The sequence below is a fragment of the Chiloscyllium plagiosum genome, unplaced genomic scaffold, assembly GCF_037043375.1.
Source record: "Chiloscyllium plagiosum isolate Xiang-an unplaced genomic scaffold, Cpla_swu_hap1 HiC_scaffold_13, whole genome shotgun sequence".
Taxonomy (NCBI): domain Eukaryota; kingdom Metazoa; phylum Chordata; class Chondrichthyes; order Orectolobiformes; family Hemiscylliidae; genus Chiloscyllium; species Chiloscyllium plagiosum.
In genome coordinates this window covers 116,698,241-116,712,621 of record NW_028270151.1, presented here as the reverse complement: position 1 = coordinate 116,712,621, position 14,381 = coordinate 116,698,241, and the positions used below count along the sequence as shown (strand labels likewise).

The 14,381-nt window shown below is 47.4% G+C and overlaps 1 protein-coding gene across 1 annotated transcript; it reads left to right on the top strand.

Moving 5' to 3' along the window:
- The first annotated feature begins 3,541 nt into the window (after positions 1 to 3,541).
- On the top strand, positions 3,542 to 8,714 carry LOC148148438 (putative G protein-coupled receptor 139). The gene is made up of 3 exons (XM_087993202.1): positions 3,542 to 3,565; positions 7,535 to 7,554; positions 7,778 to 8,714. Exons 1-3 carry the CDS (start codon positions 3,542 to 3,544, stop codon positions 8,712 to 8,714), a joined length of 981 nt encoding a protein of 326 aa, XP_087849328.1.
- The last annotated feature ends 5,667 nt before the right edge of the window (positions 8,715 to 14,381 follow it).

Here is a 14,381-nt window from a genome sequence, read left to right as displayed (position 1 = left end):
ACGGCTTGTTGTGCAGCAGAAGTCTTCATTCCTATTGCAGGAGTAATGTCGGGCCCATTGACTTTGCCATATATTTGTACCCAGCTGTTTCTTCATGTTATGTGCAGCGAGTCGAATCTTTTGATGACTTCCATGGGTGATCCTGTGGGCTTCATGGCAAGGGCGAGGAGGATCTTTGACTCAACGCTTCTGGTTTTGGATGATGCAGAGACTACATCCCTGCCTTTTGCACTATGTGCAGGTCTGCTACATTAATTAGCTTGGGGTTAATTGCAGAGCAATCTCCTGCAGTGAGCCGTTGAACAACCCATCATCATTTATGACTAGATTTAGCAAAACTGTTTGTCTGTTGATCTTGGGATCGTTGCGCTCTGTTTATCAGATGTTCGGCCTGTTGTTTGGAACATATGCAGAAAGTGAAGTAGCTCCAACGGGTTTTCGTCAGTTATTGCTACACATGGTTCTGACTCTGGCATGTTCACCCGGACTCGTTATTGAACCATAGAGCAGCTTGATAGTAATGATAGATTATCTGGGGTAAAAAGGTTTCAGATTGTGTTTGAATATAATTCTACTTCTGCTGTTGTTGTGGTTTCCAGAACCACATCAATGTCACGAATTCTCTACTTAAGGAATTTCAGAAAGTAGACTTTGAAAGAATGTACAGAGGAAGTTTTGACTTCTAAATTAGTTGATTGCAGTGAAGAATTAGTGATGAATAGTTGAGTCATAGTCTCTCAGAGTGATGCAATATTCAGACAGAGCATTCGACCGAACTCGTCCATGCTCACCAGTTTTCCTGATCTGAACTAATTCTACTTTTCTACTTTAGGCATATACACCTCCAAACATTTCCCTATTCAGGTACCCATCAAATTTCAATGTTGTAATTGTACTCAACAATACTACTACCTCTGACAGCGCGCTGCATTAATGCACCACTCACTTTGAGAAACAGCTGCCCCTTAGATTTCTTTTAATTCTCTCCCCCTCACCTTCAACCTAACCTCTTTGGTTTTGGATTCCCCCCACCTGGGGGAAAAGACTTTGCTATTCATCCTGTAAATGCCCCTTATGATTTTATAAATAAGTCACCCCTCAGCCTCCAATGCAAAGCTAACAAAATCCCAGGCCATCCATATGTCTCAAAACCTCCAGTATCCACCCCATAATTTTAAATATTTTATCCCCTTTCCAGTTTATAGCATTCTTCCTGTAGCAGGCCAATAAGAATTGTACTCAGTGATCCAAATGTGGCCTTACCATTCCCTTGTATAGCCACAGCATAATGCCCATTTCGTTTACTCAGTGCTGACGCCTTCTTCACAGCCCTGTCTACCTGCGACTCCACTTTCAAGGAACTAAGTAGCTGGTCCCTGTATGTCTATGTTCAATAACACTCCCCAGGTCCCTACCGTTAACTGACTAAATCCTGCCCTGGTTTGTCTCACAAAATGCAATGCCTCACATTTATCTGCATGAAGCGCCATCTACCATACCTCAGACGACTGACCCAGTAGATCAAGATCTCATTGTTCTCTTAGATAACCTTCTTCACTGTCCATTATCACACAAATCTTTTGTATCGTCTACTAACTAGCCATGCTTCGTATATTGTCATCCAAATCTTTTATGGAAACAATGAATAACCGCAACCTGGTAACTGTGGCACACCGCTGGTCACAGGTATCCAATTCGAACAACTAATCTCTCCCAGCGTCCTCGGTGTTTTACTGTCAAGCCATGTTTGGATCTGATTGGCTCGCCCTCCATGATCCCCTGTGATTTAACCTTTTTAATCAATCTACCATATGGAAATTTGTTGGGCCTCACTAAGATGTACGCAGATAACTTATGCTGTTTACCTTCCCCTGACTTCTAGATCACCTCTTCAAAAGTTGCATTCGAATTTGTGAGACACGCTTTCCCACACAGAAATAACATGCTATTATGCCCATGCCTTTCGAAATGCCTGTAAATCCTGCCTCTGAGAATCTTCTACAAACACTTACCCACACCTGACATCAGACTCACCAGTCTGTAGTTCCATGGCTTTTCATTGCAGACGTTTTTTTTATATATGATATAACAACATTAACTGTTTTCCATTCTTTCAGCCCCTCACCCGTGGCTGCCAGTGGTACAAATTTAATTAGAAACAACTGCAGATTCTGCAAATCAGGCACAAAGTCAGAAGGTACTGCGAAAGCTCAGCAGGTTAGGCAGATTCTGTGCAGAAAAATCAGAGCTAAAGTTTCAGGTCCAGTGATCCTTCCTCAGAACTCTGACGAATGACATGAATATCTCAGCTAGTGACCCCTCAGTTTCTTCCCCAGCTTTCTGCAAATGCTGGGATACACGTGAACAGATCCCGGGTATTTATCTGCGATTATGCATTTTAAGACCTTTAGCATTTCTTCTTCTGTAATGTGGTCACGTTTCAAAAATCACTTATTTTTATTTCCCTGAGTTCCCTCGCTTCCATGTCTTTCTCCACAGTAAATACTGACGTGCTATATTCATGTGGAATCTCACCCATGGAACAGTAACAGGCTGTAAGGCAGCGGCGGGGGCTGCAATGTTTTACAATTTAACATTCTTTTCTTTTTCTTCTGCTTTGTAACATGATTCTGTACATGAGAGGCGGGTGTGTGGAATTTTGTACCTACGATTATGTCACCTGTGCAGACATGCAAACTTTTCACTGTCCTCGTGTGAGTACATGTGACAATGACACGAACAAACCTAATTCGTCTCCCGTGAAACTAGAGATACATGGCTATTTGATGTAAAGGGGACCCTTTTCTTTCTCTAGATTCTCGTCTACCTTTAATACACTTCTTTAATCGCCTTCCATTTCTCTGAACTTTATCAGCTACAGCTGTCTCATGCTTCCTTTTTGCCCTTCTGATTTCCCTGGTAAGTGTTCTATTACACCACGTACTCTAAAGGGATTCATGATCCCATGCTGCCTATTCCCAATATACACCTTATTCCTTTCCCATGACTGGACCATTAATGTACCCTGTCATGTCTTGTTCGCTACTATTCACACTGATAGGAACATGCTGTCTCTGAGCTCTCACTATCTCGCTTTTGAAAGACTCCCACTTGCAATATGTACTTTTATCTAAGAACAGCTTCCCCCGAATCATCTTTTGAAAGTTCTTGCCCAATACCATCGCAATTAGCCGTGTCCCAATTTGCAACATTAACTTGTGAAACAGGCCTATCCTTTTCCAGAACTATTTTCATACTAATAGAATTCTGGTCACTGTTCTGAAAGTGCTCGGACTCGAACAGCACAGTCACTTGCCCTTCCCTAATTTCCAAGAGGAAATAAAGGTGAGGCCAGAATGAGGGGCGGAATAATTCCATATAATTTCGTGTTTATGGTTGTGTGTTTCTGTGTGTGTGTGTGTGTGTGTGTGTGTCTGTGCATCTGTTTGTGGACGTGCGCATGTGAATGTTTGTGAATCCATTGAAATAGGAATCAAAATGTCCCTTCTCTCTCTCTGTCAAACCTCTTGTGTTTCAAGTGATGTATTACCACCCTCTGCTGGCCGTCGCATGCCATTTCAGAAGCAGCAGCTTTGTTGGGAAAAGGCACCAAATACAGTGACTCTCTCAGATTTGAATTAAATTCGCTACATTGTCACGTGCACACGAACGAAAGCAATGACATTTCAGTAAAGTCTTCACTTATGACACCACCTCAGGTGCAAGACATCTCGGTACACATTCTTCAGTATTTGGTGCAGAAGAATAATAAGGTAAAAAGAACGGATTCGAATTACTGACCCTTACACCCGAGTGTGTGCCAGCATCGAGTTTCACGACCGCACTGGGGCTCGTGTCCAGAACACACCAGGCCCAGTGTCTAAACCGCACCATGCCCACTGTCCAGGATGCAGAAACCCAGTCTCCAAAACACACAAAGCCCAGTCTCAACGCCGCACTGTGCATTAAATCGCGAGGCCTTGACTCCCTAAGCAAGCCTCTATTCTGGGACTCACCTTCACCATTACCATTTGAGTCACTTAAAAAATGTAAAAGTTTGTGAAGAAAAAATACACCAGAGAGCAGAATAAAAATGAGAGACACAAAGTGGGTGGAAGCAGATGAATTCCTACACTGCCGTCATTCTTCATATTTCACGCTGTTTCCTTTCATATTTCATGCTATTTCCATTTTCCACATTTAACTTGAAGACTAAAAGCAGTTTTCTCCGATTCCTTGCAATGCTGTCCCTGAAATATGAAGACAGGGACATGAACGTTACTATTAATATCCTGTATGCTGCCATTGGCTGTATTTCACTGCAAATTGGAAAAGTACATCAAAACACATTGAAAGTTAGATAAATTAATATTACCTTCATCTCAACCTCTTCCAAAGGTGCTTCACTCAGAGTAGAAAGAAAGGAGGGTCTCTAGGATAAAGGGCGTCCCCCTGGTACATAGTTCAAAACATGCTCCCCCTCACTACGTCACACCGCCAAGCAACCACATGATAATATTCATTGTGTAATGAGAACAATGCGACCACTGGAAACATTAGGGAGCAGACTATCTGGGAGATGGAACAACACTTCCCATGTCTGAACTGGTCAGAGTGAACCCTCCAGTAATCACTGTGTCGCTGAGTCCTGCAATCTCTTTCCGTTTCAGTAGCATACTGTATTTCATTCTTACTGAAAAGATCAAAGGTTCACGTTTAAACACGTTATTTTCTAGCTGCCAAATTATTGTCCTATGCTTATCCAATCAGAGTGCCTCGACCACGTTTCGATAGCTTTAGTTCCTAACCATCTTAGTTCGAATACATCTTTTGCATTTATCTAAATCTTTGATATCGTTTGCAAATAGTTGTGGCCCAGCACTGGTCACTCTGTCATTGCAGTCATTGATTTGTGTAAAAATGATAAAAATCGATTTATCCCTACTTATCCCTATTTCCCGCTCAATGACCTATCTTCCCCCATTCACATGTAGTTACTTTGGAATGCTGAATATTCCCTTTCATTCCCTGAGTAACAGCCATGAGAGATAAAAGATCTGTTCCAATTGCTGAGTAAAAGGCTCGAATGGTGAATGACCTCATTCCGTTCCCATGTAAAATTCTTGATGGGCTGAATAGCCTGCTTGACTATATGCGCAGTTATGAATGTTGCTAAATATTTTGGAACAATCAGTGAACAGCCTTCTTTTGGCCTTTTGATGGAGGGAATCGCATCGATGCTGAAGCTGCTGATGAACTAAATTAACTGATGGATACCCAGTTTCCATTGGCTTAGACCTTCAGAAGAATGTCCTACTTCACAGGAGGTAGTGCCACATAACACATTGGGCAGTACCTTCAGGATGAGACTGAGACATTCTCTCCATCCGGTCTGTCTGTTCAGTATTCCTACAGAAGTTGTCAGAGACAGATCCATCTGTGCCAAGGTGTATGTTGAGAATGCTTCCTTCTTGTCGTTTCCCCCATCGCTTCCCACAGACTGGCTGCTGTGTACTTGAGGCTTCTGCCTGCTCGGTCAGTGGTGGATCTGTGGAGACACGCTTTGTAATGGACATTGAAGTCCGACACCCTGAGTGCGTTCTGTTTCCTTGTCACCCTCAGTGCTTCCTCTGAGGAATTGAGTTATCACCAAGGGGTGTTGTGGAAACCAGTAGATGCCGACCATTAGGTGATTTTCTGGACCTGTTACCATGAGATTTCCCGGGTTCTGGAATCAATGTTGGAGAATTGCATGGTAACTCCTTTCCTGACTTTATCCCCGAGGATTTTCCCGCCACTGGTGTGTCTGCCCTGCCCGCGGAACAGGATATAGTCGGGATGGTGATGCAGCTTCATTCAATATTACCCATCAGGCATGATTCTGTGAATATGGCAGTATCAAACTGCTTCCGGACCAGTGTTCGGAAAACACAGCCCGTCAGGCAGAATTATACGAGCTGGAGAATCGATATTTCTGGCATAAGCCCTTTACCACGAATGAGGCTTGAGTGTCTTTTTTTTGGGGGGGAGTGCACGAGAAATAAATGGGAGGAGTGCAGTGGCTGGGGGCAAGGTAGCTGCGAATTCGATATGAGGATGGATCTGACGGAGTAGTTGATAGTTCAGAAAATATAGTAGAGTGGATAAATGGGAAAGGCGATGGACTTGTCAAGAGAGTGGTGCCGAGTTGGAGACTTGACACTCGGATAATGCTGGGGAGGCGAAATGAGGAAACTCGTGAAATCCACATTAATACCGTGGGATTGCAGGATCCAATGATTGAAGTTGAGACGTTCTTCCTCCAGTCATCGGGTGGTTCGGGTTTGGTGATGGATGAAGATCACGACCTGCATATCCTTCGTGGATTAGGAGAGGATGTTGAAATTTTCACCCACGGGGCTCGGTGGGTGCGGGTGTTCCAAAGACGTGCTCTGAAATGATCCACAAGTTGGTGCCCTGGCTCCCCAACGTGGAGGTAATGACATTATGTGAAATGGCTACAGTAGATAACATGTGTGGAAGTGCATGTAAATTTGTGACGTATGTGGAAGGGTTCTTTGGGGCACTGGACGGAGTTAATGGGTCTTTTTGTCTGTGGTGGAAGTGATGGAGGAGGATGCGAAGGACCGGGAGCATTCAGCGCCTATTGTAATTGGGGGGCGGAGTTCGAGAGCGGAGGTGAGCAAAGTGGTTGAGAGGCGCTGGAGAGCATCATTGAACCATGTAGGAGGCGAAATTGCGGTATTGGAAGGAGGACATCTGGGATGTTTTAAGATGGAATTGGTCATCCTGGGAGCAGGTGGGGCCATTGTGGAGGAATTGGGATTAATGGATGTCGTATTTTCCAGCAAGTAGTGTTGGAGGATGTGTCGTCGAGTTAGCTATAGGAGTCGGTGAGGTTGTCGTCGATGTCCGTTTTGAGACAATCACCAGAGATGGAGATGCAGATTTCGAGGAAGGGCAGGGAGGTGTCCGGGATGGTACAGGTTAACTTGAGTTTGAGATGGAACGTGTTGGTGCAGTTGATGAACTGTACAACCTTCTCGTGGGTGCACGAATTGGCGCCGATACATTCATCAAAGTAGCGGCAAGAAAGGTGGGGAATGTTGCCAGTGTAACTGTGTAGTTTCCCCGCAGCATTCAGCACCAAACATTCCGTCTGTAACTGGAATTCCCTAGAAAATACTCTAACCATCATTCTCTGTTACATTCTACACCCGACATTAGTTGGGAACGGCCGGACGTCAGTGAATTGAAAGAAAAGATCAGATCCCAAGTGAAGAGGCCCAGTTGCAGGGCGAGGGAGACACCGTTACGGAGTCCCCACAGGCAGTTAAAATGGTGAATACATTTTCCCGCCGTTTACACTTGTTCAGTTAGCATGATCGATCACAATTGAGTCTAAAAGTCAGAAATTTCCAAACTCCATTTGTCTTCAAGGGACTGGGAGAGAATCCTTCACGAAAGCAAGGTTTCATCCTCCGTGTGAGAATATGGAAAAAAAGTGATCTGTGTCTGCTCTCCAACGATCGAGTATGTGGGAGTTTCCTCTAAATCATCTGTTTCTTTGGATGTGTCTCAGTATGTTTGGGGAGGGAATGTTTCTTGTGGTTTATGTTACATTTCTGTCTGAAATTCAGATTTTCACATTTGTCATTTCAGCTCCAACTGTTTTAATATATCCCAGAGTACAGTGACACAGTTGAAAATCTTTATCTGTCCTCAATCAAACAAGTCACTTTTCCTCCATGTTGATGTACAATGTGTTTTTTTTTACCTTCCTCACAGCTAACGTCCTGCTTTATAAAGATTGTGGATTGTCCCCATGTGTCAGACGTTATCTGGCGGCCATGGCAGCGGCGGATCTACTGGTCGTTATCCTCGACCTGATATTGAGACACATTCCCATTGTTTATCGGGCACAGTTTTATTTCATGCGGGACATTCCCGTGTGTAATATCCACGCCAGCCTGCTTTATGCAGCCACTGACTGTTCTGTCTGGTTCACCGTCACTTTCACCTTTGATCGATTTGCAGCCATTTGTTGCCAGAAGCTTAAAAGGAAATATTGCAGTGAGAAAACGGCGGCTGTCGTTCTGGAAACAGTGACTGTGCTGAGCTGCTTAAAAAATATTTTCTGGTATTTTATGTTAACAGGTCAATATCGGCTGGCGAACCAGCCCTGGTTTTGTAAAGTAACAGACGGTGCTCATTTCTCGCCTTTCTGGGTGGCAATCGAGTTCCTCCACCACATTCTAACCCCAGCTCTCCCATTTCTCCTGATCCTGCTGCTCAATGTTTTTACCGTCAGACACATTTTAGTGAGCAGCAGAGCCCGCAAGAGACTCAGGGCTCACACCAGTGGGGACGCTCAGTATGACACAGAAATGAGCAATCGCAAAAGATCTATCATTTTACTGTTTGTGATCTCGGGCAATTTCATCCTGTTATGGTCATTATTAATGATGCGTTCCATATGGTACCGGATGGATGTGATTGGGCGTCGACCTGTGACTGTAGATGAATCTTTGAAGGAACTGGGCTTCATGCTGCAGCTCCTCAGTTGCTGCACAAACACCGCAATTTATGCTGTGACGCAGACAAAGTTCAGACAGCAGCTGAAGAATGTGCTGAAATATCCCTTAACCCAAATATATCAATCAATCAGATTCACTTATAAATCAATCCATCCGGGAGTGTCTCATTTTAGTTGAATTTTTCAGCGATGAAGCAGCCTGTCGCTTTCGTATCAGCCTGGGGGTAGCGCGGGTTTGTCCAACCTTATCCGACAGGAGGGTTACAGGGACATTTCAATGATTCGATCAACTCAGGTGCCAGTAAGTAAAGGCACCATCCCACTGACTGTATCGATCACTTCAAAGTATAAACAATAAAAATGTGCATTAAAAATTACCGAGCAGCAGAGTGAAGGATATTGATGTTTGTCGTTGTTTTGAAGAAGCTGAGCTGGACAGAGACAGAGTCAGCCACAAGTCTTGGTCCTTGGGGAAGGGCAGGGGACCGGGGCCTGAGCTCAGGAGTTCGATTTAAGTCGCTCTGTCATTGCTTTCACCTCTGGGTCCCCCTCACCGACCTGGTCTTCGGCACAGTTCATCTCTCTACCCCGTTGCCGCTACCTCGCTTTCTCTATCACTGGCTCCCTCTCCAATCCTTCATTTACACAAAGTCCCAAATTTATCTCCTCCGTTATTTCATCTCTTTTTCCTCTCTCACTCCCTCTGTGCACTAGCCCTTTCTCTCCACTCTCAGTTTCACTTCCGTCTCTTGACAGCCCACTTTTTGTCTCGCTCTCTGTTACCTCCACGGTTTATCCACCCTTGTCCACTCTTCTCTCTCTCCACCACCTTCTCTCTAACTCTGACTACCACCTTCATATTCCTCACCCATTTTTTCCCTACTCACAGTTGTGAGTAACAGAGTGAGGACGGGGAGAATGCGCGAGTCAGAGGGAGACGATGAGAAGAAGTCACACAGATTTAGTGGGAGAGACAGGGCGCAGAGTGTATGGAGAGAGAGGATACGAGAGAGAGAGGGAGAGAGGCAGCGAGGAGCGAGGAACGAAGAGGGAAAGAGGCCAAAAACAGACGGAAATGTGGCGAGAGAGCAGAGAGAGAGAAAGGGAGGGGTGAGCAAGAGAGGCAGGAGACAGAGCGGGAGTGGAGGAGAGAAAGAAAGGGTGGGACGGCGTATGAAGAGAGTGAAAGCGGGATCGGGAGAGAGAGATGGTAGCGGGAGACAAAGTGGGAAGGCAGGAGGAAGAGACAGTGGTCAGGTAGGGAAGGATCGAGAGAACGGGACATAAGGAGAAGAGAATGGGAAGGGGATGGAGAGAGAGAGGTAGAGTGAGAGAGGGGGAGAGAGTGGGTGTCAGAAAGTGGGAAGAGGGAAACAGAGACAGTGGGAATGAAGGGGGTAGAGAGATTGGGACGTAAGGTAAATGGACGGAGAGGTGGGGAGAGATTGGGAAGTGGGGAGACAGAGGAATAGAGGGAATGGATGTGAGAGAGAGGGAGAGCGGTAGCGGGAGGGAGGCAGTGAGGGAAGGGGAGAGAGAGTGTAGGAGGTAGAGGGGGAAATAGAGAAAGTGCGGGGAGAGAGCGGGCGGGGAGAGGTGGGTAGAGAGGGAAAGGGAAAGAGGGCAGAGAGACGGAAAAAGACGGTTAGGGCTCGCAGAGAGAGTCTGGGGGAATGGGGAAGAGAGAGATGATGGGGAGAGAGATTTTAAGAGAGACAGTATAAAGTATGAGAGGTGTGGAGAGTGTGGTGGAGACAGCTGGAGGAGAGAGTGTGACGGGGCGAAGGAGAGAAGAGAAAGGGAGGGACAGGAGGAGAGAGAAGGAGTTGAGAGACAAGAGTAGGAAGTGGGAAGAGGTGGGGCAAGGAGAGTTTGGGAGAGAGAAAGAAAGAAAGAGGAAAATGGGAGATTTGAGAGAGAGTGGAACGGGAGGGAGAGCGGGAGAGGGAGAGGGACAGAGACAGAGGTAGTGGGAAATAGATGGGGAAGGTGGAGAGATAGAGTTGGGGAAAGGGGGAGGGGGAGAGGTAATGGCAGACACAGAATGTGAGAGCGTGGGGGAGATGGTGAGGGAGATAGAGGGGATTGGAAGAAAGAGGGATAGGAGTGAGAGAGTGAGGGTGGACAGTGATAGTGAGAGAGGAAGAGCAGATGGAGAGAGACTGAGAAATGGCATGAGGAAGGAGGGAGTGAGTGCGGTACAGGGCGATTGGAGGGGGAGAGATTGTGGGAAGCGGAGAGGGATAGAAAAGGAAATGGGGAGCGGGGAAAATGGATGAGAATGGGGAGGGAAGAGAGGTAGTGGGCAGCGACAGAAAGAGATATTGTGGGAGAGAAAGACAGCGCCTGGGGAGAGACAGACAGGAGAATTAGAGAGAGACGGAGGTGGAGGAAGCAAAGAGAGAGAGATGGGAATGCAAGAGAGTGATTGGGGATACGGAGAAAGAGGGATGGGCGGGAGATAAAGTGATCGAAAGAGGCGAGAGAAAGATGGGAAAGGGAGAGAGTGGAGAGTCGGAGGAATCGGGACAGACTAGTTTAGATTCCCTACAGTGTGGAAAGAGGCCCTTCGGCCCAACATGTCCATACCGACACTCTGACTAATGAATCTAACACTACGGGCAATATAGCACGGCAAATTCACGCGATCTAAACATCTTTGGACTGTGAGAGGAAAACAGAGCACCCGGAGAAAATCCAAGCAGACACAGAGAGAATATGCAAACTCCATACCGAGGCTGGAATTCAACCTAGAGCCCTGGTGATGTAAGGCAGAAGTGCTAACTACTGAGCCCCCGTGCCACCCACTTGACTGAATCTGAAAAACGCACGAGTGAGATTTGAAAACACGACCTCTGGTTTTATAAGTAACAACTTTCACAGCAATCTCAGGTGGTGGAGGATTTAAACCCTTGAGGATAGCACTATTCTGCATTGCAAACTAGCTGCGCAACCAACTGAGCTAAACTGACAGAGAGAATTAGAGCGGTGCTGGAAACACACAGCGGGTCAGGCAGCATCCACGGAGCAGACAAATCAACCGTTTTGGGTAAAAGCCCCTAATCAGCAAAAGAGGCAGGAAGCCTCCAGTGTGGAGAGAGGGAACGAGTGAGACATAGGAATAGAGGGGGGAATAGAAAAAAGAGAGAGATAGGGATTTTTGGAGGGGGAGGTGGGCGAGAGAGGGAGCGGGAGAGAGATGGTGGGTGAGATAGACAGGGAGAGAGATGGAGACAGATAAGTTTGGAGGTGATAGAGATAGAGAAAGGGAGGCAAGTGAGAGAGAAAGAGAGTAAGAATGGGAGAGCGGCAGACGGATTCAAGGGTGAGAGTGAGGGATAGGGAGAAGGGGGTGAAGAGAGAGACGGATGAAGAGAGAGCGAGAAGGAGTGAATTTGGAGATAGAAGGAGGGAAAGGTTAGAGAGAAGGGACGTGGAGAGAGAGAGGGAGGTTGTAGAGCGACAGAGAGAGACGGAGGGAAGAGAGACAGGAAGGGAGGAGATTGAGACAGAGAGGAGGAGAGAGAGATGAGTGGTGAGAGAAAGTGGGTATCGAAAGGGGGGTAAGGGAAGACAAAAAGATAGGAGAGAGAGGCAGCTGTGGCGAAAGAGAGAAATAGATGGGGTGAGAGAAAGAGAGGTGGGAGCAAGACATAGAAAAAGAGGTTTGTAGAGACTGAGGAGCGGTAACAGAGGGAGAGAGGGAGGGATTAGATGGAGAGCGGTTGGTGGGGAGAGACGAAGGGGTAGAGAGGGGCAGCGGATAGTCAGAGGGGGGCGAGGGACAGGAAATGGAAGGAGAGAGAAAGAGAGTGGGGAGGTGTGAGAGAGGTGGAGAGAGGGGTTAGGAGAGCGAGTTGTAGAGGGCGAGGGAGAGAGAGAGGGAGGCAAGTGTTAGAAGAAGATAAAAGCGAGAAGAGAGAGGGAGGGATGGAAGGGGTGAGAGGACAAGACAGAGAGAAGGTGTAGAGAGAGGGAGGGGAGAGAGGGGGAAGGAGAGAGAGGGAAGAGACTGAGTAGAAGTGAGTGGGAGAGAGAGACATAGAGTGCAAAAAGAGAGACGGAAGCGTAGAGATAGGGAGGGAGATAGGATAAGAGATTGAAGGAGGGAAGAGAGAGTGATTGCGGGGCAGACAGAGAGAGAGAACAAGAGAGAGATAGAAACAGGAGAGAGATGGGAGAATGCGACAGTTGGTGAGGACAGGAGGGTGAGAGAGGGGAGAGAGAGGGATACGGGGGAGGGAGAGTGAATGGTCGAGATAGGGTGTGAGTGAGTAGAGAGAGAGAGACTGATGAGAGAGATTGGGTTGAAAGGGATTGGGGAGAGGAGCATGAGGGCAGAAGAGAGAGGGAGGGAAGGAGAAAGGAATATTGGAGCAAAAAAGAGGCAAGAGAGGAGAGAGAGAGGGAAACGAAAAGTAAGAGAGATGAGGAGCGATCGAGACACGGAGCAAGAGAGGTGGGAGGGAGAGTGGGTAAAGACAGAGAGTGGAGAAACCGATAATGGGCAGAAAGCTAGAGCAAAGGGGCAGAGAGAGGGGAGGGGGCAGAGAAAAAGAGGGATGCAAAGGGGAAAGAGAGATGGGGAGGCTGGGACAAGTGGAGAGAGATAGTTCGTTGACAGAGTGAGTGAAGAGAGGAAGACAGGCAGACGTGAGAGAGGGAGAGACGTGAAGGCAGAGAGATGAAGGATAGATAAAGAGGGGCGCGGGAGAAAGTCAGAGAGGGAAAGGAAGAGTAGGCTCAGAGAGAGAGGGAGAATGGCAGAGTTACACCGGGGCACGGATGGCAGGGAGAGAAAGCGAGGAGGGCAGAGACAGAGAGAGAGAGAGGCTTGATAGAGTGAGAGGAGAGAGGGGGAAATAGAGAGGGCGGATGGGAGAGAGCGAGGAATGGAGAGCAAATTAAAGGGGGGAGAGAGACGGAGGGGTGGCAGGGCGTGGGAAAGGAGAAAGAGAGGGAGGGGATAACAAAGAGGGATGGAAGGAAGAGAGAAGGAGGGAGCAGCGAAAGACAAGCAGCAAAGTTGACAGAGAGAGCGTGGGAAGGGCAGAGAGCGAAAACCACATGTGGAACAGTAGAAGGAGGAGGACAGACAGAGAGGGAAGGGTTTAGAAAGAGACCGGTTCGAGAGATACAGACTGGAAGAGAGAGGGTGGGTTGGAGAGAGAGGGATGAGAGAGAGTGGAAGCCAGTGAGAGGAGGAAGGCAAGAAAGAGAGAGGCGAGAGAGAGAATTGTGGACGCTGAGAAGGCAGATGGGAGTGAGGAAGAGAGTTGGGGGAATGAGAGAGAGAAAGAGAGGGTGGTGCGACAGAGAGAGAGGGATACACAAATGGAGAGGGGAGTCAGGTAGCGGTGAGAGGGAGGGACGGTGGTGGGGAGAGACAGAGAGGCAGAGATAAAGAGATGGAGGGGGTACAGATACAGAGAGGGATGGGAGAGAGATGGAAGGAGAGTGAGAGGGAGGTTTGAGAGAGACTGGTTGTATAAGAGTGAATGGGGTGAGGATAAGGGAGACTGGAGCGTGGGAGGAGAGACGGGGAGATGGAGTGGAATATAGGGAGTGAGGGAGGGTGAAGGAAAATGATGAAGGGGAGAGAGGAAGTGATCAGAGTGTGGGGGAAGGTGATTGTGGTGACGGGGAGCGGCAGGGAGTGGTGGAAACTGGGAGACAAATGTGGACGTAAAGGTGGGAGCGAATGATAGAGAAAGGGGGGGAGGAAGCAAGGGGCAGGTGCAGCGAGTGGGGGGAGCTAGAGTTGTGAGAGAAGGAGGGGAAAAGAGGGATGGATGAGAGCGGGGGAGGAAGGAAGAGAGGGAGAGAAGAAGAGAAAGTGCAAGGA